The sequence below is a fragment of the Phragmites australis genome, chromosome 13, assembly GCF_958298935.1.
Source record: "Phragmites australis chromosome 13, lpPhrAust1.1, whole genome shotgun sequence".
NCBI lineage: Eukaryota > Viridiplantae > Streptophyta > Magnoliopsida > Poales > Poaceae > Phragmites > Phragmites australis.
The window spans coordinates 5424209-5452002 of record NC_084933.1 but is presented as its reverse complement, the minus strand read 5'-3'; the positions used below and the strand labels follow the sequence as shown (position 1 = coordinate 5452002).

Here is a 27794-nt window from a genome sequence, read left to right as displayed (position 1 = left end):
TCATAACTCAACACCTTGGAAGGAGGCGATAGGCTCTAAAACTCCAGTATAGTTGGCTTCCAGCACTAGGTGCCCTATTTCCACGTCTACGTAATGTTCGACTCATCTTTAGCTAATATCAACACAAACCAATTCATTGTACTTCCAAGTGAAGTACTGGCACCTCATCCTAATGACTTACAAAGACAATTGCAACGGTTTAGAGACCAAATGAATGGTCTCAAAAGACACTTCGTAGTTCTATTGTGTTGTAGACTTCATGGATCGGGGGCAATCCCTATCCTACAAATCGTCACACCAGTGCCCCTTGACAACGAGGTCCTCTACCTTTTTCTTATCGACTACGCCAAACATGATCGACTACTAGATGGGATCAAGAATCACATCATCAATACTACGTATATCCGAGAAGGCCTTTTGGGTGCAATCAGAGGCCCCCTATGAGGCAGCTTCCTCCAGCGTGAGGCCCTGAGACACTAGGCTCCTACGTGACTAGTGTGTTGTCCTGCTTCTTACAAGATACCAGGCACTGTATACTCTCAATGAGAATCAACGGAGGTGTGAATGAAAGAATACATCATGCATCACATTCAAGTCCATGTCCAGACGGATGGCAAAGTCCACATAGAGGACGGAAGAGTTAGTGTTCGTGTAACACCGAACCTCGAGAAAAACTCAAGATACAACATTCTTTTAAGGCGCTTGGTCCCAAGACCACGACAAGCTCAAGACATTGGCACCATCCCTGTTTCAATAGGGCCTGTTGCACAACAATAAAGGGTTGAGCCACCTCAACCCTCCCTTATCATCATAACCAAAGAAAGTGAAAAGCCAGCAGTGGAGGACAAACCTTCATCTGTCCCTAAGGAAACAGCACTGTCATCTACTATTGAAGCTCCTCAGTAGCCTGTAGAGCCAAGCTTGGATGCTTCATCTAATTATGACACTATGTCCTAAAGTTCAAAGAAGTACAATGACAGAGACATCATGATGTGCGGCACGATCTGTATTGTCATGCCCAAAGAATAAGATTATGAGTGGGAACCTCTTGCCATCACACATGAGTTAGCATACTCCTCCAAGGATGAAATTTTGCCAAATCCAAAGGCTTGCTTCAGTAGGTTCACACAAATTGCTTCAAGGCTATAGAATGAGGCCATAGTTGCCCCTTGCTTTCCCGTGTCCGGGAGGCACAAATCTCTTGAAGGGAGCGATCTTCTTTGCATGATCGCCTCAGCACTTACAAGAGTATTCCCTCTTATCTATCACATGACCAAGACCAGCTGCACATGGTGGCTATGCACCCTGACCCCAACACAAGTTTAAAGATGAGCACTCGATGCCGAATAGAGAGTAGCACAGTTACATCCAAGGTTGAGGGAAAATATAGTCCCGAGGCTCACACATTAGACTCTCTTGCAGCGCGCTCACAATTGCAACACTACTCCTAACTAGCACCTTAGGCTTTGTGAAGATAGGAAGGAGATCTGAAAGGACTAATTGTTGCGCCTGTGAATATGGCCAATGAAAATGGAGGCATTTGTGAAGAGTGAATATGGATGAGGAGAGTGAGACACCCACAAGTGCGGTTATAGCACAATCTATCATGCCCTAGTGGGTACAAGTAATCAACAGTAGCAAGTACATTCACCTCGTCTGGGCACTCAAGCTGAGCATAATAGCGCCCTTGGAAGTCCCATTATTGCGCTAGCTTCGTGCCATGATGCTACAATTTGTGTCAGGAGGCACAACGCCACTACCACCTAATGTACCATGGGTTCCTCAAGTTGACCCGTAGTTTGCTGAGATTGAAGTTGCATCTCAGATACGCAATCAGACAGGGGTGCGCCTAGCCATCAAATGGGCATAACTCCTCTACATGTTATGGCCACACCATCAAATTCAGCCGCACATGTTGTGCTGTCCGTGATACTAAGAGATTATCACAGCATTGTAGAAGATGTAGTCAACAGAAGAATGTGTCATTTTTATGGCTATATGAGAACCAGGAGACATCTTGGTTGTGGCTTTCTATTATCTCTTCTTGTCATTTTCCCCATTCCTCTTATCTCTCACAAGCGCTACACTGAATTGTTCTGTTGCCAAGCCATGTCATCCTCTTCTTCATGTGTGCGCCGAGGACGAGGAGAGTGAGTTCTCCAAAACTGGTGCCGCGAGAGACCTACACAGGGCAGCAATTAGGATTTTTTGGCAGCACTCGGCTCGACCACTCGGTGACTGCTACATCTATTGTGTCCTTGACTTCGACTACCATATCTTCCTCGATGTCCTCGGCTATGATTACTTCCTCAACATTGACAACTTCGATTACATTGGAGGAGCTCCTTCCACGAAACAGACCAGATTGCCCTTCTGGAGCTCATCTTCATTAACCCACCAAGTAAGTTGTGCATGCAACACCTGCTCGTTCTAATGTTTGCATATGGTACGATGTAGTTTTCCTCCTAATAATATTCGGACCTAATTTTACTCACAATTTTCCAACAAGATCTACGAGATTGCTAATTGAGCATAGAGGATTGGACAGTGAGGCGGCTCGGGGTTAGCTTCCAGAGTTGAGAAAGAATCGTGACGCACACAGGCTCAGCTACTGGAGAGGAGGAGAGAGCAACCAGGATGTGTCCTGAAGCTTGTGGCACACCTTCCTACAGCGACATTCCTCTATGGGAGCAAGTGATAGCATGGGCGGCACGGTTCCTCTTGTTGGTCAGAGAGAAGACATTGAGGGAAAGAGAGGAAAAATGGAGAGGAGAGCTAAGGTTTTTGGCCAGCTATAACATCCTAAAATCCCTAACACATGGGACCCACCTATCTGGCTCCTTACCTCACCCACTTTTTCCCACTCCCACTAACAACCCTCTCTCTCACCCCCACCCACTCCCTCTCCCTCATTTGCTCTCTCTTTCTCTCTTGCTCTCCCAACCGGCCAAGAGAAAAAGGAGAGGGGGAGGAGAAGAAAGGAGAGGAGGAGAAGCAAGGGGAGGCCAAGGAGGAGTCCCTGGTGAGCTCCCCTACCGGAAACCGCCAAAGGTCGTCCTCCCCATCGAGCTTAAGCACCTCGGCTACCTTTTCTTCCTTCTCAAGCCGGCCATCACCTCCTCGGCTTCATCTCGAGCTCCGTCCCATCCCCAACCCAGAAGACTGAGCCACAAGCTTGCTAGAATGTTGCAAGCACCCCAACCCCCTCCCATTTCATTCCCATGACCAGATCTACCAACATCGAGCTCAAAAGAGCTCAACAATGGCCATCACCACCATTGGAGGAATTAATCGAGTTTCGGTCATTTTCAGCTTATGCATGTTATCCTACGCACTAGAGGAGGTCAAGATGATGCTCTAGGTCCAAAATCCCTACCCCAAAAGCCGCTGAAATCATTGTCAGAGAGAACCCCGGTGAAAATCAGAATTTCTTACCTCACCCGGAGGTTTCGAGTTACAACTCGGAGGTTCCGGGTGAACCTAACCAAAAATACCCCAGGACACCCACCCAGAGGTTCACCCGGAGACTCCGAAACTTAGAGGGTTCAAGTTCACCCGGAGTATCCGCATTGTACTATTCATCAGACATTTTTCTTTTTTGTTTTCTTTGCTGAAAGTTGTAAAATTCATAATAAATCCTTGGCGCTCCAAAAAATTATGAAACTAATATTTTTGGTTTCATAATTACCTCCTCTACCTATTAAAATATGCCCAGCCATGAAATAGTTAATTAACTTTTTGAGATAAATTAATTAGGTCAAGGTTTCATTAATTCACTGTTAATTCTTTACAAGTCCAAAATTGGTGCTATCTTCTTATGACTTGATCTAACTAGGAAAAATGTTTTCATACATTATAAAGCATATTTTATGGAATTTCACCATATGATTTTTGTGATGCATTCTTTTATTTAGTGATCGTCAAACCGAAGTGTAATGGGTTTTCATGAAAGGGTTTGACGATTGATCCCGAATTGAAGAAAAGCAGCAAGGAAAGCATATTGCACCCTTTGGTTCAAACCGAATGAAGTCTAAATTGATAAATTACTACTTATTTATGGTTGCAATTTCAGTGAGTCGATGTCGGGCTTATATGAGTAGAACGTATGTTGATTGCATTACCTCTACCTTGATTTGTTGTTTATCCATATCCTTGTAGCCTTGATAACATTGTTTATGTCTAATTACAAGTCTATTCGATATGCTTAGCCATGCAAAGCTCATCGGTAGAAGTCGAGCAATGGTCCGACTATTGTTCACGAGCTTAGGAATTACTTATTGTTCACAAATACAATAATGATATTGAGATGTATGAGATGTGAGGATGAGAAAAGATGTGGGCAGTGCTAGGAGTAGTTCGGAAGAGGAGCTTGGATGTTGTAGACCGCTTGCATTGGTTAAGCACCGTTCTTTGGTGCCGTTGGCTTTACCACTTTTCCGTACATACGACATACCCAGTTATTGGACGGGTAAGCCAAGTACCGTAAGTCACCACGTTCATTTGACCTATGCGTTGGGATGTGAGTAGGAATTCTATTAGGGGTGCCTAAGATTGTGCCAGTAAGTCATGGTACGCACAGGATCTCGGTGGCCACCACATTACTCGACATGGGAACAAAGGTTAGGGGTGGATACGTGAACGGTTGATAAATGAATCATCACTCACAACTGATGGGTTGTGTGGGCGGTGGTCTCATTTCATGTGGGTCTAGGAATACTCCACTGCAGGGTGTAAAATCAATTCGAATTGATATGCTCTCAGTTATGAGTATGCTTCCGTCCATCCACATCGGTCGTAGAGCCACAAATGAGGGGTGATGGTTTCGTATGTTGGGTTGCGGTTGAGATGATTCTGTTCTTATATATATATATATATATATATATATATGTATATATATATATATATGTATATATATATATATATATGTATATATATATATGTATATATATATATGTATATATATATATGTATGTATATATATGTATATATATATATATATATATGTATATATATATATATATGTATATATATATATATGTATATATATATATGTATATATATATATGTATATATATATATGTATGTATATATATATGTATGTATATATATATGTATGTATATATATATGTATATGTATATATATATGTATATGGGACACCTATTCTATACTCCTAGGAGTATGTACTCCCACATGCAATATACCACCTAAACAAACACTTTATACTCTTTTATCATTTTTAGTATACTCTAATACTAATTCTAAGATACTCCAATATGAGTTGTATGAAAAAAAATTCAATGTTAGCCTTTCATTTTTGCTATATACTCTTTTTTATACATAAAAGAAGTATATACGCAAATTAAGATAAAAATCATGGAATTTCATAAAAATTTTCGTGGGATTTGTATTGTAGTATCTTATAATTACTAATGAAGTATATTTAAAGTGATAAAGAAGTATAACACACGTGTAAAAGTGGTATATGAGAGGTGGGAGTATATACACCCAGGAGTACATACTAGTTTTCCTATGTATATGTATATATATATGTATATATTATATATATTATGTTTCTAATTACATTTATGCTTCAGTTGGTGTTTACTAAAAAAGAAAAATGTTGTTTGATGAAGTATAGGTGCTCGCACATAGGTCTTAAGGTTGTTACCGCATATAAAATTACTTAACTTTGTGGCCTATTCTTTCTAAATACCCAAATGAATAATCCTTGGAGTCGAGTTATTATATGTATCCTATATGGATTAAGTCTTGTGAGTACCTTCGTACTCACGCTGCTCTTTCAGGTTACAGGCGAGGAAAGTTAGCTTCTGGCAACTTCATTTCCACCGATGCCGGCAGCGTGCAAGAGTAGTGCCGTCTACTCGTGCGGCAAGGTTTTGGGTGGAGCCTAAGGGCATATGGCTCCACCAGTCTTTTTTGTTATTAGGTTTTAATTCTTCCACTGCGTAGTTTATCTCTTTTGATGAAAATTGTTATAAATGGTTGAATGCTTAAGAATTTGTAATATAATGTTAATTACTCACTCTTTCTTAAGCTTTGTTGTGATGTTATATGTTGGAAACGCATGTGTTCTAGACTTGGGCACAAAACACGTGCCGGGACTACAAGCACGAAGATGTATCAAGATCTCAAGAAGAATTTTTGGTGGACGCGTATGAAGTGCGAAATTGCTCGGTATGTGGCCAAGTGTGATATATGTGAAAGAGTGAAGTCCGAACATGTCAAACCAGCCGGTACACTCCAACCCCTACATATTCCCTCTTGGAAATGGGAAGAAATCGGCATGGATTTTATAACCAGACTTGCCCAGATTTATCAAGGTTATGACTCCATCTAGGTAATCATGGACCAATTGATAAAATTGGAACATTTTCTTTCTATTAAGACCGAATTTGGTGTCAAGCAATATGTAGAGCTATATCTCTCTCGAATTCTTTGCCTCCATGGTGTTTTCAAAAAGATCATTTCCAATTGAGGCTCTCAATTTATCTCTCATTTTTGGAAGAGCTTCCATGAAGCTATGGGAACCAAGCTCCTTGATAGCACTGCTACCATCCTTAGACCAGAGGACAGACTGAGCGAGTGAATCAAATCCTAGAGAATATGTTGAGAGCATGTGTCCTCACTTATGGGAAAAAGTGGGAGACTTGTTTGCCATTTGTAGAATTCTTGTACAACAATAGCTTTCAGTCGAGCATCCAAATGTCTCCATTTGAGGCATTGCATGGAAAAAGATGCCGAACACCTCTAAATTTGTTGGAATCTGGTGAATGGCCTTTTTCTTTGGCCCGGACTTAATCATGGATGCCGAAGAGCATGTGAGAATGATTCTCAAGAATTTACTCGCAGCCCAATCAAGGCAAAAGTGCTATGCCAATCACAAAAGGCAAGAACTCAAGTTTGAGGTTAGAGATTTTGTCTATCTCAAGGTAGCACCCCTCAAAGGCACTCAACATTTTCAAATGAAGGGTAAGCTAGCACCCCGCTATGTTGGCCCTTTTCAAATCCGTGCAAGATGTGGGAATGTGGCTTATCGGCTAGACTTGCCACCATCTCTTTAAGCCGTTCACAATGTCTTCCATATTTCTCAATTGAAGAAATGTCTTTGAGTCCAAACCAAAGTGATTGAGTTGGCAAACCAATACTTAGAACCCAATCTATCCTATTGTGAACGTCCATTTCAGATTTTGGATGAAGCTAAGTGCAAGACTCGAAGTCACTCCATCAAATTTATAAAGGTACAATGGAGTGACCACACGGAGGATGAAGCTACTTGGGAGCGAGAAGACCGAATCTGCTCCGAATATCCTGAGCTATTTATGAACTGTGAGTATGGTTCCATCTTTGTGTAGCTTAGACATCTCACATGATCGTAGTTGCATCAACTTTATATTTGAGAATTTTCCCAAAGGAACGTGCTTAGAAAAATCTCAGCCAGAGAAAAAGACCCCTCATGGCAGTCCAACTGTGCCCCTATCACTTTGATCGCTAGGGAAGTCTAACCACCAAGCTCACAGCCTAACCGTGAGAGGCCACCATAGCCAAATCCTCTCTATCCAAATAGAAGTCTAACCGCCATAATTGTGGTCCAACCGCTGTTGTGCCACAGTCTAACCACCAACACATGGAGAATCTGTAATGCTAACTTTCTCACTCACGATGTTCGAGGAGAAAGATAATCGTATCTTCCCATCTATGGAAAATCTTTTTCCACTTCAAATCAATCTCTTAGGATGTCTTCTTACCAACTTTGTGTCCATCCCTTGCTTGTTGTGATGTTCAACCCATCGCCCTCTCCCTTGAGTTTGCCAAATCTCAGGTCAAGATTCTTTTGTAGGAGGGAGATCTGTCATGCCCCAAAAATCCTAACATAATCATGGAGCACACATATGCATCATGGCATCATGTTTAATGCTTTTGGTTTTTGGTTAAAGTGTTCAAACTTTTTTGAAATGGTATGTCGATAAGCAACTCACATTTCCACCATATACTTATGATTGGGAATTGTTTTTTGAATAGTTTAGATATCCCAAAACCATCTAGGAAGGAAGGGGAAAAGAATTGGTGGAAAAAGGGAAAAGAGGAAGAACTTTTTGCACGTGGGTCTCGCCCGCAGTCTGACCAGCGTCGCCCGAGGTCTGACCGCTAGGACTCAGAACGCCCACATAAAACCCCAACGACCCTTTCTCTTCACTCTCTCTCACTCATTTCCACCGCGACAAAAACCGAGAGAGAGAGGAGGAGCACCACCTCGACCACCATGACAGTTAGAGATCGATGGAGGAAACCTTACGCAAGCTTCACCAAGCCTCCCCGAGCTCCTCCCCACTGTCAGCCTCGCCGAAGAAACTTCCCCCATGTCTTCTTCCACCTCAAGGCCGAGTTTCACCCCAGAGCCCGATCTCCAAACCGAAGACTCCTCAGAGCCAGGCAACCCTCTAGGAAGCTTCCCTAAACTAAGGTGATACTTCCTCGACCATTTCAGGCCTAAGGATGATGATGAAGAGATACTAGGACCTGAAGTTCTATATCTTAGTGCCATTAGAGCTCTAATGTATCTTGCAAATTGCACCAAGCATGATATTGCATTTGCAAAAAATTGCTAGCTATACATAGCATAGCATTAATAAACGTCATTGGGCAGGAGTAAAGAATATCCTCAAATATCTCCAATGTACAAAGAATCTTGGTTTATTCTATCAGAAAACCCAAGACATGATTATGATTGCATATAAAGATTCTAGTTATTTATCTAATCCCTAGGAAGTTATCAAAACAGACTCTCATGGTTATTTCCACTAACCATTCTAAAATAATTACATTATATGAAGAATCACATGAATGTATATAATTTCACAAAACGGTCAACCATATACAAGAATCATGTGGTATTAGTTCATTGGGATCACTTATCGTTATCTATGAAGATAATGTTGCTTGTACTACACAAATGTAAACAAGTTATATAAAGAGCAATATCACAAAGTATATTATCCCAAAATTATTTTATCCTAATGAATTATAGAAAAATGGGGAGATAGATATTTTGCAAACAAAATCATGTGATAATCATACAGATTTATTCTTAAAGTCTTTACCAACATCTTTATTTAAAAAATATGTTCATGGAATTGGTATGAGATGACTTTGATATTTGCAAAGTTGAAGGGGGGGGGGGGGGGTAAACTCCTAAATTATAACATGTTATAATCATCAAATCATATATAGTGTACTCTTTTCTTTTATCAGTTTTTCCTATCGAGATTTCTCATATAAGGTTTTTAATGAGTCAATATTAATGCAAGCATTCATATATGCCACATCTTTTCTCCTAATATTTTTCCTACTGGGTTTTTAAGGAGTTTTCAATGGCATATTAAAATTATATATCTCCTTATATTTTTCACACATGGTTTTTGGAGGAGATTTTTATTGCATACTATACAGATGATGAAATTTATCAAGGGGGAGTGTTACAAACAAAAATGATCAATAACCGTCTCTGGAGGTTGTGCATGTCAGTTGAGGAAGATGTCTCCCCAACAGACACATACACACACCCATTAGTTATGTATATCCAATATAAGCAATGAAACATTGGATTCTCGAGTTCAATTCTCTAATCTCTATTGTCCATTGTTTCCATTACAATCATACTCCAATACAAACTACTAACAATAAAGTTATCTTAGCCGCTTATAGTGATCTGTCCTTTTCCTAATCTTAATTTGCACAAGTACACATTCACCCTCCAAGATATATATTTTTGCTCATTGTTTTATTTGTCTATATGCTATCATTCACTGTGGCAGGCACAGCTTTTTAATAATGGGTGTACATAGCTAAAAAAATTGATGGCCAAGGTATGTTGCACATTTGGGCCACCGACAGCTAGGGTGAAAGCGGAACAGATAGTTTCCGATCCGATACATGCAGATATGGATACGGGTATGGTAAGCCATTTTACAAATCCGTACATATGTGTGTGCGGATATGGATAGTTTTATAGAGATACGAATATGTGTATGGTATTGCAAAAATCCAGCGGATACGGATTATCCAATTTTTGATCGGATTATCCGCATTTTACTATGTTAATTTCCTCCGACCCAGACCAATACTATCTATGGAATAGAGTATGAATTATATCTATCTATGCAATGTAATATTTTGAATTATGCTACTAGCTATTGCCTGCTATATTATGCTCATTTGATGAAATCTATGGTATTTCTATATGCTAGTGTGCATGCCCCTTTCTTGTGATATATATATATATATATATATATATATATATATATAATAATTTTATATTTACTTGCCTAGAGGCTAGATTTGCTTGGACTCCTTTAGGCTTTCATCGCTTCCTGAAAAAAACATGGTGACTGGTGACAAACTCTGAGTGAGATTTTGGCTATGCATGTTGTTGGGGGGAAATACCACAGCCTGTAGATATCACTAAAAGGTCACCACCAGGAGCTACGTTGGAACCCTTGGTTTCAACTCCACAGAAGAAAGCCTGGCTTCCGGAGGCCGTGGGTCTCTCTGGAAGCTATCACCAAAATGGGAGAAGGAGGCGACCTCTAGCAGAGGATGGGGGTCGTCTCTAGGGACTCTTAACACCCTCGGAGACACAGCCTCTTGGAGCCCCTATATCCCAGAGCCCTCGACGCCCCCAGAGCCCCTGTCTCTCGGAGACCTTGACGCCCCCGAAGCCACAGCCTCCCAGACCCTAATCTCTGTCACACCCTGATTTTTCAATTTTTCAAATTCCTAAAAAAAATTCTAGAATTTAATTAGGGTTTGTATAAAATAGCATAGCATAAAACCTATTTTAAAAAAGAAAATCCAATTTGACATAGGAAATATTTGATTTAAGAGCATTCATGTTGTTTTTCGGCATTTAAGTCTCCCTTGGTTTTATTTGGTTTGATTTAGTGGTTTTTGGTTTGAATTTGAGTGCTTAAGTTGAATTCAAAAGCTTTTGAAAATGAATTGAAAAAGAAAAAGGTTAAAACCTCCTCGGGACGCCCTCACCTCTTTTCGGCTCATCTCCCCACGCCAGCCCCCATCACCACTCTCGTCGCTCTGTTGGGCCGCACCCTCGCGCCGAACCGGCCCAGCCTGCACCGCGCTCTCGGCCTACCTCCGCACCAGCCCAGCCATCCGAAGGGGCCCACGCTGAGTCCGCCTTCGTCGAGCCATTATCTCCCTCCTGGACTCCAATTCGCTGCCACTACCACCGTGTTGGAATAGGAGTCCGTCGCCGCTAAGAAGTCTTTGTCTGCCCTGATTCATCTCCTGGCCACCTACATATGTGCTGAGACCTCCTCTGGGTTTTCCCATCGATCGAAGCCATCGAAACCGAGTAACTCGCCAAAATCTCTCTCACCGAGCCGCCATCGCCGCTGCCTTGGCCGAGCTCGCCGCCGCGCGGAGCCACTTTGCGCCATCCGAGCCCACCAATAGAAGCACTACCACTCGTAGACACTATTTGGTTGCCGAAGACCCCGCTACGACGAGCTCACGTTCCCTCCGCCGCTCCTCACCATCGCTAGCCCTCTTCCCGCACCGCCCTGCCCGAGGTAAGGCCTCCATCGTGTTTCCCGTGCTCGTGTGGTTCTATTCTGCCGCTCGCCGTTGAGACCCGACAACGGCGATGAGGTTCCCGCTCTGCTTCGGTGACTTCGCCGCCGTGAAACCTTCGGCGCCACCGCTTCCCTTCTTCCCCGACCGCCCGATCTCTATGCGCCGTTAGATCTGAAACTGACAGACCAGATTAGATCGCCTATATACCCCTTCGGTGTCTAATCCAGTGCTCATCCCATAATCCCAATCAGCCTCGGCCACCTCACCTGCCTTGTCAACCTGCCAACTCAGCTGCCACCTCAACCACCCAGCACACGTGTCAGCCATGTGTTGCACAGTCAGCCGCCACGCAAGAATCCAAGGATTTTCAATACAAAAATAAATCTAATAATTCCCAGAAATTGGTAATTTTGCAATTTTGACCCTATACTTTTCTGAAATCACAAAAAGAGCCCTATCTTTTTACACTTAGGTCCCTTAACTTTTCCAAAATTACATTTAGGCCCCTCTATTTTTACAAAAGGTCCCTAAACTTTCTGTTAATTACAATTAAGCCCTTTTCTTAATTAAATATAAACCCTAATCTTGTTTTTAGTATATCTTTTTCGTCGTAGCTCTGTTTTAAGCGATTCTTGCGTCGTTAGATTCATTTCTCCGAGCTCTACCTTTCTAGATAGGTTTTATCTTGTTGTTCTTTTATTTTATGCTCTGTTCTTAGTGTAGTTTGTTTGTGTGCTTTGTCGGTAATTATGCGATTAGTCGACAACGCCCCGGATCAACTTGAAGAACGTCAAGATCAAGAGTTAGAGTACACTGAGCAGCAGCAAGGAGAATGCAAGTGTCCTTTGATCATTTTGAACCTATATTTTGTTTTACAAAATTACATGCATTGTCTATAAATATGATGGGTAGTCACCTATGTTAGGGTTTTTTCTAGATTTTCCCTCATCATCCCTTGGAACCTAGATGGTTTATGGTTAGGTATCTTTGTTGGGTAGATTGCTTAGCCATACTTTTGGGATACTGGGAAGTGTCATAATCTTGACTAATGAACATATGCAACGATGGTGGTTAACTTGTTAATGCTTTAGCAACATGGAACCTTAGGCCTTGAGCATAGGGATGTGGGTGATAGTGGTCATGGTTATGATGCTAGTTTAGTGTTTGCTCAAGAGACCTAAGTAAGGACCGGTTCATGGAGAGACAAGCCGAGAAGTTTCGTACAAACACGAGATTGATATGGGTAGGCTTAGCCGATTAATTAGGGTTTTTCCAATGTTGTGTGGGCCAGATGGGAGGAGTGTTGGTGACATATACTAGGAGGATTCTTTGTAAAGGCTTTGTAGTGATCTCCTGGCAACACACCACTGGCGTGTGTATAGTGTTTGGCCGGCATTGCAACATAGAGACTTTAGTCATCTGCTTGCAGGTGATGAAATCATGACTCGTGGGAAAGTTGTACAACCTCTGTAGAGTGAAAAATCTGATATATATATCAGTCATGCTCACGGTTATGAGAGACTTGGATCCTCACATGATTAGTTGGTTGTGGGTTGGTTATGGTATGGTGGTGGAATGAGAATGGTTATGGTCATGGTTTTGGTTCTAGTACAGGGAGTACTAGGTTGTTGTGGTTTACAAGGTGGGGAGCCTTGTAAGATAGTTGTTTGGTGGTTTGGGTTACATTCACTTAATAACTGCTTAATGCTTTTGAGTTCAAATATCTTTTCTTTACTCGCATTTACGCAAATATACCATGTGTTAGCCTGTTATTATTGAAAACCTACATATCATTATTTTCTCACACTTGTTGAGTACTCCATGTGCTCACCCTTGCTATCTTCCACAATACATAGTGGAGGACTTTCAAGACTTCCAAGACGATGACCTGGTGTTCTAGGAGAGTGTTCCCCAGTCGATGCCTGTGGAGTGTTTGGTAATCGATGTGCTTTCATCCTGCTGTCGTCGATTAGATGATGTCGTTTAGTTATTAAAGTTGTTTAGGTGAAGTCTTTTTGTAAGAAGTAAACGATTGTAAGTTAAAGTATTACTTTTGCTACTTCACATATGATGTCCTTATATGTGTTAAACTTCCTAGGCACACATAAGCCGCACTTGATTTTGTTCATTAAAACCAGGTGTGACAGTCTCCCAGAGCCCCTTTCTCCTGGAGCCCTCGACGCCCCCAAAGCCACGGCCTTCCAGAGCCCCTATCTCCTGGAGCCTAGATACCCCTGGAACCCGGAGGGAGGGGCCATCTGATCTTGGAGAAAGGTCAACCAGAGGGGGCCCACCAGCTATCCTCCTTCGGTAAGGAAGTGACCAGTATTCAATGTGATGCATGTGGGAGCCATCCTAACATCCGAAGTGCAAGTGTGGGCGGATTGACACCTTGGACAGTGCGGCACCGCAATAGGCGACCGACTGGGCGTCACGTCCCTATGGCCACTTGCACTACTATATTGACATGGTAGATAATTTCTTCAGATTAGGGGTAAAATACATCCTACCTAGACCCATATCGAGTGATTCAACCAGTCCTAGGTCCCTGCGGGATAGCGATGGTTTGTATTGCTATCTCTGTAAGGGTATATTTGTACATTTACACCATGCATGGCACTATAAATACATACCCTTGGCCATCAGACCAATCCTTCTTGACCATCACATATCTGGTGTTCCTCCCTCTCCACTTCTTCTCCAAGGTTGAGTACACTCCTATGAGTGTACTCTCGCCGCACTTGTTCGTGCAAGACATATTCTTGCACCAACAGCGCGCCATCCGTGGGGAGCTGAACATAGTAAGTACCATGGGAGGTAGGACACCACCAAAAAACACCAAGGTGCTAACCATAGTAGCCGTTCTTCACAGCCGCACCCATGCAAAAATACACATGACAGCTGTGACCAAGCATACATATGCCCCCGCTAGCTTCGCAGCTAGGCGGAACATGGACTCTCCGGACAACGTCGACATAATATCTTGGGTTGGCATGGAGCTCCAGGCTGATGTGGAGGTCTTCCAGCAATGGCATGGCGAGGACCTCGCTGCACCCTAGGAGGTTACGCTCGAGGCTGCAGCCAAGCAGGCCACCCTCAAATGGTTCTAGGCACTCGAGCCCAGGGGCACCCATGCCTGGGCCTAGCCCCAAGGCGTCTCCTGTGACGATGCCAAAAGAACATTTGTCGAGTCGACATATTCAGAGAGTCTGGTCACCCGACAACCTCCTCAGCCCCCTCTGGCGGAACGAGGCTCCAAGGAGGCCCAAGATCTCAGGGTGCGTAGACCCCACCTGCGTTGTTGATGCAGCAGTCGCAACATTGATCGCATGCAAGGGGCTCCGAATCCACCACGGTCTTGAAGGTATAGCCAAGACCACTCCGGCTCCGGGGGCTCAATCTTGACAACTGCATCGGCCTCCCCGGGTGGAAAAGGGACCTAGGGGGACCACAGGCTCTAGTACACACAGCCCCCATCAGTGCCCATGATGCCAACCATAGGCTCCGACACCACCATAGGGGTACCAGTGCATTTTGCACGTGGTCGGACGTGGCCACAACACATATGGTTGCCGAACCCTCACAGTTTTCCAGGAGGAATACCTCGGGAGTTAGGCATGACACTTGACAGGGAAAAAGCCAGTAACAAGTGACCCAGGGGTCATGAAACTGGAGCAGGCCGCAGGTTAGGTCTTTGGGCCTCCTTGAGCCCCCTTGGCAAGCTATGCCACTACCGGCTCCACCATCAATACAATACCCCAATGATGAGGACTGAGTCACACCAACAACCCCACCTCAGTGGAGCCTGACGGGTCTCCCACATGAGGGGGCCCACCCTAAACTCCAGATGATTAGAGACCTCGGCGATCCTTCCCATGTCAGGGTCGGCGAGGGTAGAATCGGTCACAGTAATAGGATGTTGGGCCCTAGCAAGAGGGTCCAGGGCGCTCTGGAGGTCTGTAGGCCAAAATCCTCTAGGGGCCGACCCAGGCCTCCAAAGCCTAGGCTTCATAGGCCGGAAGGATCGGCCCTTCCCCCACTATGGGCTATGAGGATCTTCGGGCCTCTAACTCCGCCAAGGAGGACTCATTTTGGCAAAGGTACACCTATAAACCCCTAGTAATAGCTTGCCTAGCTGACTAATCTTTCATACAGTAAGATCAGCACATATAGAAGGTAGCAAGCCTAGTCGTTGAAAGCCCTTACAGCCGATAACAGTCAGGTGAAACCCATAGACAGTAAAACCTAAGTTATATCAAAGTTCGACAATAGTGTATTAAACTTAGTTCGAAACCCTTGCTCGCAAACGCCATGTAGCACACAGCCGATAAGGCCCTCCGACAAGTCGAAAGCATAAGCCTCGACACCAAAGGTACATAAACTTAGCTTAAAAATATATCTCTGATCAGTAGTAGACAATAAAACTTAAGTTATATCTTAGTTTGTCATGTGCTAGGAATAGCCGTCTGACCTAGCTATAACTTATGTTGTAACTAGCTTTTCACTGACAATAGTATACTGTCAATCTTAAGCTACATCCTTGCTCAAATAGTAATAGCACTGGAGATGCCCATGTACCCATAGGCATAGCATGCCTAGGTCACCTGGAAGGCATCGGACCTAGGTTTCTTAGAAGGCATAGCATATCCTCGATAGGCAGTGGAGCACTAGAGACACTCATGTACCCATAGGCATAGCATGCCTAGGTCACCTGGATTCTGAAAGGCATTGCATAGCCTTGGTAAGCAGTGAAGCCTGCACACCTACAGGCACAACATGCCTAGGTCACCTGAAAGGCAGAGTATGCCTAGGTTTCCTGAAAGGCATAGCATAGCCTCAGTAGTATAGATGTCACGCATCAGAGGGACATCCTTGGTAGAGGAGATGCGTCACACCCGAGGGACATCCTCGGGTGGCGGATACGCCCATGCACTGATAGACATAGCATGTCTAGGTCACCTGAAAGGCATCGAACCTAGGTCTCCTAGAAGACATTGCATAACCTCAGTAGGCAGTGGAGCCTACACACCTATAGGCACAGCATGCCTATGTAACTTGGAAGGCAGAGTGTGCCTAGGTCACCTAGCCTACACACCTGCAGGCACAGCATGCCTATATAACCTGGAAGGCAGAGTGTGCCTAGGTCACCTAGAGGGCATTGTATAGCCTCCGCAGTATGGATGCCACACACCGGAGGGATATCCTTGATAGCGGAGATGTGTCGCACCCAAAGGACATCCTCGGGTGGCAGATACGTCCACACACTAATAGGCATAGCATGCCTAGGTTACCTAGAAGACATCGAGCCTAGATCTCTTAGAAGACATTGTATAGCCTCGGTAGACAGTGAAACTTACACACCTACAGGCACATATCACCTAAAGGTAGAATATGCCTAGTCACCGGTGTACAACGACGACCCCGCCGGCTCCACTGTCGCAGGCCGACTACGCCTGGCGCATCGTCCTCATGTTCGGCGCCATCCCGGCGCTGCTCACCTACTACTGGCGCATGAAGATGCCCGAGACGGCGCGCTACACTGCGCTGGTCGTGGTCGCCAAGAAGGCAACGTCCGACATGGCACGTGTGCTCAACATCGAGCTCGTCGAGGAGCAGGAGAAAAAGGAGGAGCTTGAGCGCCAAGAGGAGTACGGCCTCTTCTCCGGCAGTTCGCAAAGCGCCACGTCTTCCACCTGCTCGGCACGACGGTGTGCTGGTTTGTGCTGGACATCGCCTCCTTCTACTCGCAGAACCTGTTCCAGAAAGACATCTACGCCGCCGTGAACTGACTGCCCAAGACGGAGACCATGAACGCCATGGAGATGTTCATGATCTCACGCGCGCAGACGCTCGTCGCGCTATGCGGCACCATCCCGGGCTACTGGTTCACCGTGTTCTTCATCAACATCATCGGCCGCTTCGCCATCCAACTCGGGGGCTCCTTCTTCATGACGGCGTTCATGCTTGGCCTCGCCATCCCGTACCACCATTGGACGACGCCCGGGCACCACATGGGCTTCATCGTCATGTACACCTTCACCTTCTTCGCCAACTTCGGGCCCAACTCCACCACCTTCATCTTGCCGGCCAAGATCTTCCCGGTGCGGCTGCGGTCCACGTGCCACGGCATTTCTTCAGCCGCGGGGAAGTCCGGCGCCATCGTGGGCACGTTTGGGTCCTTGTACGCGGCGCAGAGCACAGACCCGACGAAGACAGACGTCCGCAACTCGTTCATGCTCGCTGGGTGCAACGTCATCCGGTTCTTGTTCACATTCCGCGTGCCGGAGTCGAAGGGGAAGTCGCTCGAGGGGCTCTCCGGCGAGAACGACGAGGAGCAGCTGCTACCCCGGATAAGCAGCAGACCGTGCCTGCCGATTAGAGTGCATAAATAGAACTGATCTACTTGCCATGGAACAGTGCTGCCATCCTGTGTATTTGTGCAAGATACAAGTGAAACTTTGGTAGTTCGATGCAGTCGTAGCATGTCTCCCCATGAAAGACCATAATGTCGTCTTGCGGCTAGTACGTCCATGTAAAATTAGGGGCAGCTGCTTGCTTTTACCACATTTGCCTAATCATCCATGTTAGTTTCCATGACCCAAATTGGGTAACATCCAACAGCCCAGGCCTTCAGATGACCAAATTGAGAGATGTCCTGTTTGCAACACTTTAGTTCTACAGTCCACATTTCCCCCTTTTGCTTGCACTTTCCTTTTTTGAAATGAGCTTGCTTGCACTCCTGAGGAACACCAATGAGTGGTTGAACAAAAAACAGAACGGCTCACAACTTGTAACATACAAGTACCGCATTCAACGTCATGCAACAAAACGGTGGACAAGAAAAGGATAAAGTTAGTGAATATCACAGGTTGCCCAAGTAAATCAAATGTCATTGAATAAATTTTGGATCTCAAATCCAGGTTTGAACAAAAGAAGGAAACTCAACGTCTACAGCCATTGGCTTCAGGTAAGTACCATGTACGACCTGTTTGTTGGATGCTGGGAAGGTGTGTGTAACAGGCTTATGAGCAGTTGCTGATCTTGGGAGGTTGTAGCAAGCTGATAACCACTTGCTCTAGTGGGGACGGTGGCTTTCCTGAGACGAGGGAAGCGACTGCCATAGTTTAGGTGCCCAGTGCTGTCTTTTTACAGATAGGGCACAGGTTTTTTATAACCAGCCATTGTTTGATGCACGCGGTGTGGAAGTCATGGCCGCAGTCCAGTCTGCCCATGTCCTCACCTTCCACATAGTCTTCCTGCAAGGTCCAAGGCATGGTCAGTAATGCCAATGCGCTATAAGAAATGAGAAGTTGGGAGATGCAATTGATATATGAATCTGTCAGGCTAATTCTTCTGTTTTGAAGTTCAAAAGAGTAGAAGCCCTATTGGTGATGTGAGTCATTATGCAAAGAGAGGTGTAGGTAGGGTCAATCTGTCTCAAAATCCACCCTAATTCTTAGCCTAAAACTTTCATGAAACGCAGAATAGCAACATGATAAAGTAGGGCATGAAAGTAAATATGATATGCTCCTCAAAATGAAGGGTCTGCGTTATTAGTGGATGATCTCTACAGGCCATTAGATTGGATCTGTAATGCCTGAATTTTAACAAAAGATATTGGATCCATAGACATAAATACGATCGTGAACTGTAACTAAAAAGGGCATGCAACATGCAAACCACCTGTTATCCCCTTAATGATTAAAAGAGTAAAAGACAGGCTGGGATTTCTTTGGATACTTTATACATAATATGGAGCGCCTCTATAAATGTTCATGCAGCTTAATATAGTAGCTGACATTCACTAAATCAAAATCTAACATCATGCCTAAAAAGGACAACCAGTTTAAAAATGCACGAGACAATCATGAAGTTAAACAGAACATCCAGTCTCAAAAGAAATTGAGGTCAAACAAATCTGTACCGGAAATTTAAGAAAATATAAGCTTTTAAATTACCTGGCAAATACAGCATGGTTCAACACCAGTTAGAGGTTCTAGTAGCATGCAGAAATATTTCCATTTCTTCAAGCCACTCATAATTTTCTCCTCAGTAAGTCCAGTGTTTACATAACCAATACGTTCACCTAATGCCAACAATTCCTGAGGAACATAGTAAATTGCAGTAGTCAAACACAAACCCAGTCATGCTATATCAATGGCAACACAGGAACCACAGTTTTCATTCTGGAGCGGTTATCAATGTCCTACTAATACCAGTTATCCAAGTTACGCAATTTAATCTAACTCCATGCTGAATTTACAGCTTTTATGAGGACTCAAATATTTCAGACAATCAGTAACCAAAGAAAATAGGATTCAAACTACCCTAACTTCAATTTTCACCACGGCTAGGATTTCTGGTTTAGGATAACAGAATGGTAATGTAAATCAAGGGAAGTGCTGCTATTAGTTTATTACCTCATAGGACATATTATCCACATCAAGTCGCATATCCCGATGACTATCGATCAAATTGGCTCTCCTTACAATAAGTGAACGATCGATGAGAAGCAAATCCTGTTCAAAATAAATAAATAATGCAATTTAAGGGTAAACCACAATGACACAACTATAAATCATCAAGGGAAGTGCTGCGATCAGTTGGACTAATTACTGTATGAATTGAATATCAACTTTTTTAAGGTTGGGCCAAAAAGTAGGAACCTGCTGTACAGCAAGTTGTAGACTAAGATCTATCTGATTGGGAATCAGTAATTACATGAGAGGAAATTTCCAAGTCACCACTTGCTACAAATCAACTGCTTAGAAAGCTAACTACAAAGAAACGACCACACTAGTTTGCAGTTAAGCTTATAGGAGAACAAAATATTGCTTGTCTATATATTAGTATATTCAAGGATTTTAACCAATCTAAAACAATTATCGGAGATGATTCAAATATAAATTAAATGTGCAAAGAACTTCAAGCAAATGGAATGTTCAGATTTATCAAAATATACAAAAGAGAAATATCTGACCTCGAGTCTTGAACTTCTCCCCTGACGAATTTGGTCAACAACATCGCGGAGCTGTACAAGAAAATAGTGAATGGTTAATGACAAAATCAAGACATATTACAAGTCAGTAATGCATTTATCAAAACATCTAGTGTAGGAATAATATGAGTATACTGTTACAGAGCAAACAATGTCAGATTTACATTGGAGATGTAACAATATTGGCAAATGTTCATCTCACTACAAGGGATAGAGGATAATGTGCCAAGGTGATAATAGTTCATCATGCACGTGCAATTTGCAAAACATGAAAATAACACAGCTAATCACACAAGAACAAATTTGTCCTGAACATGGAACTTATCGAGTGCTTTTAGGGTTGCAAATGCATTATCAGTATTCAGAAATAATTGAGGAAGTGAGAAAAAAGCAGATATAACAACAATAACTCATATTTCTCTCTTTATTCTATGCGAACTGTCATCATAGACTTCCCAGCAAGTTCAGTCCCCAACTCTCTTTTTAGTATTATATTCCCTATTCAACCAAGTAAATGTTCGGTTCATTGCCTCAGTTTACAAATCATAAATCTGGTTTCCTGATACAACTCATGGCCCTGTACTATCAGATAGATACATACTAAGAACAACAAAATCTTTGCAATTGCTAGATCAAAAGGAGTCTGGTCCATCGTGGATTTTGCGGAACAATTTTAAACAACTAACTTTAGTTCATCTAACTAATGCAAACATAAAAACTGAAAATAAACAATGTACATAAATAAAAGCATTCAGCTTGGACAATTATCTAGCGCAGTTTCATGGCACAATAGTCTCTACATCAGTAGAATCTATGAACCAAAACATCAAAAGCAATATATTCCTGCTGATGATCCACATGACATGATAGATAGATATCAAAATAATGATGTATGAAGAATATAGGAGTTAGATGAAATGACTAAGGGCAGTTTACCTCTGACACTGTCCTGCTTCCTTCTCTAGAAGCAGCTATGGTCTGCATAAAAGACTGGAGGTCCAAGTAACCAGAGTTTTGCCTATCTATGGAAGGAGGACCAGCCCTAAAGTAGTGTTGCTGATGGGCGCGAAAGCTCGATCCTGGCTGATGGCTCCGAATCTCTTGTGATGTGGATGAAGGTCCACGGTGCTGCAATGCTATGCTTGAACTTCTGGAATGAGAAACACCATCAGAAAACAAGGAGCTCCTGGCGATATCAGCTGAACCTCTTACATTTGTGCTTGGCTGGGATGCATTGGACGCAGGAACTTGTTGAGCTCCTACATTTACAGCAGCTCTAAGTGTAGAGCTAGAGCTGGATCCTGAATTTTGCTGATTGCTTCTGCTTCCGGGTGCAGATAGCAAATTTGTTGAATCAGCATTAAAAAAGGAAGAACCTAACAAAAGGGGCTCAGGAACATTGCTTCTCATCAAGCTCCTACTGGGATCTTGCGAAGTAGATCTCTGGATTGTTGTATTAGCAGAGCTGGAGGAGCTAACAATTCTTGATCCAAAATTGCCATTAGATGGCTGACGGTGAAGATTTTGTGAGAATTGAGTAACAGCTGGCACATGAGGTCGACTATGAGAAGTGGCTGAAGAGCTAATTGCTCTAGGTTGCACTGGAATAAACGAAGACTGTTGCTGTGTAGGCTGATAAGCAGAACACCTGAAACTTTCCTCAGGTAAGAGCCTGGGCAGTGATTGATCATACTCATTTGGGCTTATTCTCATCCGTGTATTTCTCATAAATCTTTCACTTTCATGGGGATCAGTATACAATGAATAATGGTCGGACAAAGTGCCACTTGCAGAAACATTAGTACTCTGGTTCAGCTGTTCCATAGGAGGGTATGAATCAGCATAGTTTGTAGAGGGCAACGTCAAACTAGTACTTTCATGGGTTACCGGAGAAGACCGCAGAATATTGTTAATTTGGTATTGATTACGTGAACTTCCATTGGCAGAAGTCTCTGCATGATTTCCATCAACATTCTTTCTCTTGTAAGATGAACGGTGACTGTCAAGCATGCCAAATTCTTGGCCTGCTGCACCATCAAAACTGTCTGCAGTCTGTGACGAACTTCCGAAAGCGTTCAAAGAAATTTCATGATGCCAAATTCGCTCAGTGGTGGAAGAACCCCTGTTGAGTGAAGCAGTATTTGTTCTTGATTGCACATTACCGTGAACGACATCAACATCCTCGATGCCAAATTGATCAGCTTGATTAACATTAAGGTCTATGTTTAAGTTGTGTGAAGGCAATGAGCCATTTGCTTCATGTCTCCTCCTGTCTATACTTAAGGGACCTCCTGTAGACAGAGAAGGCGCAAAATGCTCCCTTTTAACCTGAAGGAAGTTACCATGATCGACTAAGCAACCCATAGAGCTAGATCCAGCTGATTCCCATAGGCTCAAGCTTGTATTTTGCTGACCAATCAAGCTTCCATTTGGCATTCCCACCTCATGACCATTGAGCAAATAATGAGGGTAGTTCTCATTCTCTAGGGTATCAGGAAGTAAAATCTGTTCATCCACAGTAGGATTGTTTGGAAGTAAATTCTGCTGATCCATGGTTGGGTTATTGGAACTAGAACCAAGGTGGCGTGTTTCTGAGGAAGACAGCATGGTGATCCTATTATGTTGCATCACACCTTACTGTATTCCTTGGTACTCAGATGATTTGAATAAAAACAAACCATCACCCAAAAAAAGTAATGCTTTATAACTTGAAGAATCTAAACCTGACAAAAAGGAAAAATGGAAATTGAAAAACAATCAGCATTACACTCAACCATAGATCAAAGTTACGAAAGACAAATTAAAGCATATGACATTGAAACAGCATGTTTGCTTTGTTGAGAATTCTTAAAACGTTACATATGAACTAAGCAAAAATGCGGAGCACACATAACAAAAGTTACTTTTGCAGCTTAAGTACAAGACGATTATACTCAACAGAAACAATGTGGGATGTAGGTGATATACATACCTTAAGTACATCACCAATAATTTATTAGACAAATGGTGGAAACCGCTGGAAATGGTGGCAGCAAACTGGACAAAACTACAAACTGCTTCCCTAGCTTCAGGAAAAATAAAAGCAATATAAGTTTATCTTTTTTTGTCTGCGACAACGTACTGACAGAATATCACAAACTAACATCACAAAGAAACTATTCTAATCATTTGGAGCGTCTCCAAATGATTGTGAGCCTACATCAAGATAAGCATATAATTGTATAAAATAATACATTTCAGGAACATAATAGTCATACACCAACCAGCCATTAGGCACGAATATACAGAACAGTTTCAGAAAAATACTGTTTGACAGGTTGTTCACTAAAGGTCAATTTCTCACAGCCAATGGCTATCCATTTTGTTGTGACTAGACCTTTCACCTAAATATGATGCACCCGAATTCCTAATCCATGAAATTACTCCCGTTCTGCACATCCATTTCCAGGAACGCCATCTTTTGCCTCGTCAAATACCCACCTTACATTCCTAAAGAGATTTCAGGCTAGAAGAGCAGTCTTCAACGAACGATAGCACCAACGAATAAACCGAACTCGGAACACCTCAGGCTCTCTACTCTGCCTAACGATGAAGTTTTTATCACGAATCCTAGCTCTAATCACCAAACGAGCACAAATCAACAAAATTCCCGTCCAACAGCGCAAGAATTCCGCAGAAACAACCAGCTCCAGATCCGCCCACAAAATCCCACACAGATCTCGCCACGCCGCGACGCCCATCGATCCGCATCCCCGGGGCCCCTCGCCCAAGAACCCAACTCAATCCACTCACCAGCCCCCTAGCCGCCGCAACCAACAAGAAGAGACGCCAGGAGCAATAACCCAGAAACGTACGGACGCTGTGCCGTCCGGCCCCGATCGGTGTCCTCCGCGGGCAGGCGGCCCAGATCGGCGGCGAGGATGGGAAGGGGGAGCCGCGGTCTGTTGCCTCCTCCCGTCCGCGTCCGCTGCCGCAGTGCTCGAACGTATCGAGGAGAGGAGGGGGAGGTGGAGACGACAGACGAGTAGGAAAATAGGGGCTGGTGGGGGTGGAAAAGGGAGGAAAGTGGGCGACGCAGCGGAACCCACGAAGAGATAGATATTCACCGCGGGTCCGGGCCGTCCGATGGGCTGGATCGACGGCGGGTGGTGGCGCCTGCCACTGCCAGTGGAATGGGTATGAATCCGCCCGTCAGCCGAAATCTCTCCAATGCGTGATTAAAACTGCCCCACAATAAATGCTAATACTGGCGACTGGTTTTGGTGATCTTCTCGAGGTGCTACAATTTATTAAGGGGAGAGATAGCTTTGGTGGTCACCGATTGGATTGGGTTGGTCACGGGCTGGGCTTGGATGCCCAGCACAGTTCTAGGGATGGTAGAACGTTGGGCTGGGCTTGAGTTCAGGTAAAAGCTCTCTTTTTGTCTTCTAATATTGGGAGATCCTCTATTGTGATTTCACATAGTTGTATGCTCGACGAGTTTTGTGTAGACCAATTCAAGAATCCCTAGCATGACAACGAGGGCTCATTAGGGCCAAGCCTCCAAACTTGGTCATGAGGGCTAGGCTCGGGTTTCCAGTGAACCCTGGAGTTTTCAGCAGAAAGACGTTTATCCCTTGCTCATAGACTTCATGTTGCTTTTATTCGGTTTTTAGCAGTTGATGGAAACAGAAGCCTAAAATTTTAGCAGTGCTTTAAATACTCAAGAACTGAAACACAAAACCTGCATGTCTTCAGTGATCACCGGACATGGCGACACCTATAAACTATTATGTTAACCGTGTTCAATGTATTAGCAATAGCAAATACCACACAATATGCAGGGCACAGCTAGGATTGGACAATAGGGGGCAGAGAGAGATAAATTTGAATCGATTTTAGAAGAATAAAAATATAGATGTTAGATGAATCTATTTTCCATTATCATCTTAAAATATCTTTATTCTTGTTTATATACAAATTCATCCACAATAATAAATGTATGATCTTTTATATAATGGATGATGATATATATCCATTCAATATGTGATATTATCTTTGCTAGTTTGATATGGATTTATCATAAAAGTTGCTAAAAAATCTCTATAGCTGAAAATAACTAGAGCTTAGATCGATAAAGAGTAGAGTAATGAAATATGAATCATGACCTTCAAGGACAAATGTTTTAAACTTAATAAAGTTTGGTAAGAAAAAACACTTCATTACACACATTCACAATAGCCATAGGTAGTAAATTTGTGTTAAAAAAGACATATAATACTTGAATATATATAATAGATAAAATGATTTTATATGCCAATGTGCTTTTAAGTTCTTTAGCAATATGTTGCTCGGCTAGAAAATATAAGGTTTGTGTTGGCTCTACCAACGTTAATAGTATGTCTGATTCTATGATAAAAGAGTTATTGCCAAGAAATAGTATAATAACATGAGTTAGAAATTGAGCACATAGGTTAAACTAGCGGACAACTAAAATTTACATACATGTATAGTGTAAAACATCACTAGTCCACTAATTGGTTCTAGATATTGGATTATTAATTTCTCTTCTTAAGGAGAACAAATACGATTTTAACATACTAATAGATGCATAAAGGGGTCTAACACATGTATAGAGGCCTACTCCTGGCTACACCTATCTCCGCCCCTAACAATATGGAGTCACAATGAGAAGTATATTCAAAATCAGTAAAAACAATTAATTCATATATTTAACTGGCACCCATTAATAGATTCCACCAGTTTCCTAAAAAAAAAGCTAGGCAACAACTATAAAACTCTAGAAAACAACTTTCCCTATGGAACAACCTAGGGAAGGACCACTAGGGGTCCAAAGTAGCATCACACACTCCAATCAATATCAATGATGACATAGAAACAAGTGGAAAGAATTTTTTATAAGTGTTGTCCTTATCAATCTACTAAAAAAAGATCATCACTATCGGTTTTAGAACCGACAATGATTAAGCAGTAATGATAGTCGGTAGTATCATTTTTGATTTTAGAACTGATAGTAATATAGATATCATTATCGATTTGTGTTATGAATCTATAGTAATTGTCAGTCTCAAATTTGATGTTTTTGGATCATTTTGTTTTCACTTGACAAACGAACCCTCCGGCTTTTGTGACTTGTGCGAACCCCCGCAGTTTCTGTGCGAGTTGATTCATCGAATATAGCAAATTATACGCTCGAGCATTTTGTGAAAGTCAAACCCGCAACCTCACCCCTCGCGCAAAGCTTCGTTATAATCTCACAATACATTTTTAGTTGATGACTATACAATAATTTATTCTTTTGACTTTTCATGTATAAATCTTTAGATTATTATTTGGGCATATATATGGCTTTAAATTAAAATTTTATCAACTACAAAGTTGTAGATATCATCAAGAACTATAATTTTTATATAAAGTTAATCTATATCTGACTCTGTCGGTGAATCAGGAACCGGGGGTCCCCGAACCCCGAGGCCAGGCCAGCAATCCGCCACATGGCGCCATCCCGCGGAGTCTCCTCCGCGAGGTAAAAAAGATTAAGTCCCGGGAGAGGGCGCTCGGGGCCACAGTCGGTGGTCTCCGAGTACCCAAGTTCCCCGATGATCTACGAAGTCTAAGTGCCGGGAAGAAAGTGCTCGGGAAAGCATATGGTAGCCCCCGAGCACCCGAGTCCCCCGACGGTCAGGAAAGCTAAGTACCGGGAGAAACGTGCCCGGGGCCGCGAGCGGTGGCCCCCTGGGCACCCAAGTATCCCGAGGACCCACTGAAGGAAGTTCCGGGAGAGAGTGCTCGGGGCTGCGTGCAGCAGCCCCCGAGCACTCGGTCCCCCGAGGATCCGTACAAGCATGCCCGGGGGGGGGGGAGTGCTCGGGGAGGTGAACAGTACCCCCAAGCACTCGGTTCCCCGAGGACCAAGAAAGGGCACTCTCGGGAGGGAGTGCTCGGGGAGGTGAACAGTGACCCTCGAGCACTCGGTTCCCCGACGACTCAGAGAGCCCCCTGACAGTGGCCCCCGAAGGGCTCACTGATGAGGTGTCAGCCAGTCAAAGGCCCAAGGCTGCATTTAAAGAGCGCGCGTGGCCTGTCACCTCCAACTGCTCCCGCCACGCTCAGTGTCAGTTCCTGCCACATTCTGGCAGAAGGGCGTGGGGTCATTGAATGCACGGGTCCCATCCCGTGCCATCC

The 27794-nt window shown here is 43.4% G+C and overlaps 1 protein-coding gene and 1 pseudogene across 4 annotated transcripts; one reads left to right on the top strand and one right to left on the bottom strand.

The window, feature by feature from the left end:
• Positions 1-14562: 14562 nt before the first annotated feature.
• On the top strand, positions 14563-17990 carry LOC133888429 (probable inorganic phosphate transporter 1-4; annotated as a pseudogene).
• A 490-nt stretch (positions 17991-18480) lies between these two features.
• Positions 18481-24679, bottom strand: LOC133887846 (probable E3 ubiquitin-protein ligase HIP1). 4 transcript variants are annotated; one of them, XM_062327832.1, is made up of 7 exons: positions 24402-24679; positions 23581-23674; positions 21546-23332; positions 20592-20642; positions 20032-20130; positions 19570-19713; positions 18481-18867 (listed from the first exon to the last, which is right to left on the bottom strand). In XM_062327832.1, the coding sequence occupies exons 3-7, from the start codon at positions 23235-23237 to the stop codon at positions 18736-18738; spliced, it is 2118 nt and encodes a 705-aa protein (XP_062183816.1). In that variant the 5' UTR covers positions 23238-23332; positions 23581-23674; positions 24402-24679; the 3' UTR covers positions 18481-18735. The 4 variants fall into 4 exon arrangements, with proteins under 4 accessions (XP_062183816.1, XP_062183815.1, XP_062183817.1 ...); XM_062327831.1 differs by having other exon boundaries at positions 24464-24679; XM_062327833.1 differs by having other exon boundaries at positions 23581-23670; positions 24464-24679.
• Between the last annotated feature and the right edge of the window lie 3115 nt (positions 24680-27794).

Coding starts and splice junctions, on each gene's coding strand:
- LOC133887846 (XM_062327832.1), bottom strand. CDS start 23,237: ATGCAACATAATAGGATCACCATGCTGTCTTCCTCAGAAACACGCCAC. Junction 20,131..20,591: donor GGAGAAGTTCAAGACTCGAG/GTCAGATATTTC, acceptor TATTTTGAACAG/GATTTGCTTCTCATCGATCG. Junction 18,868..19,569: donor AACCATGCTGTATTTGCCAG/GTAATTTAAAAG, acceptor TGGACCTTGCAG/GAAGACTATGTGGAAGGTGA.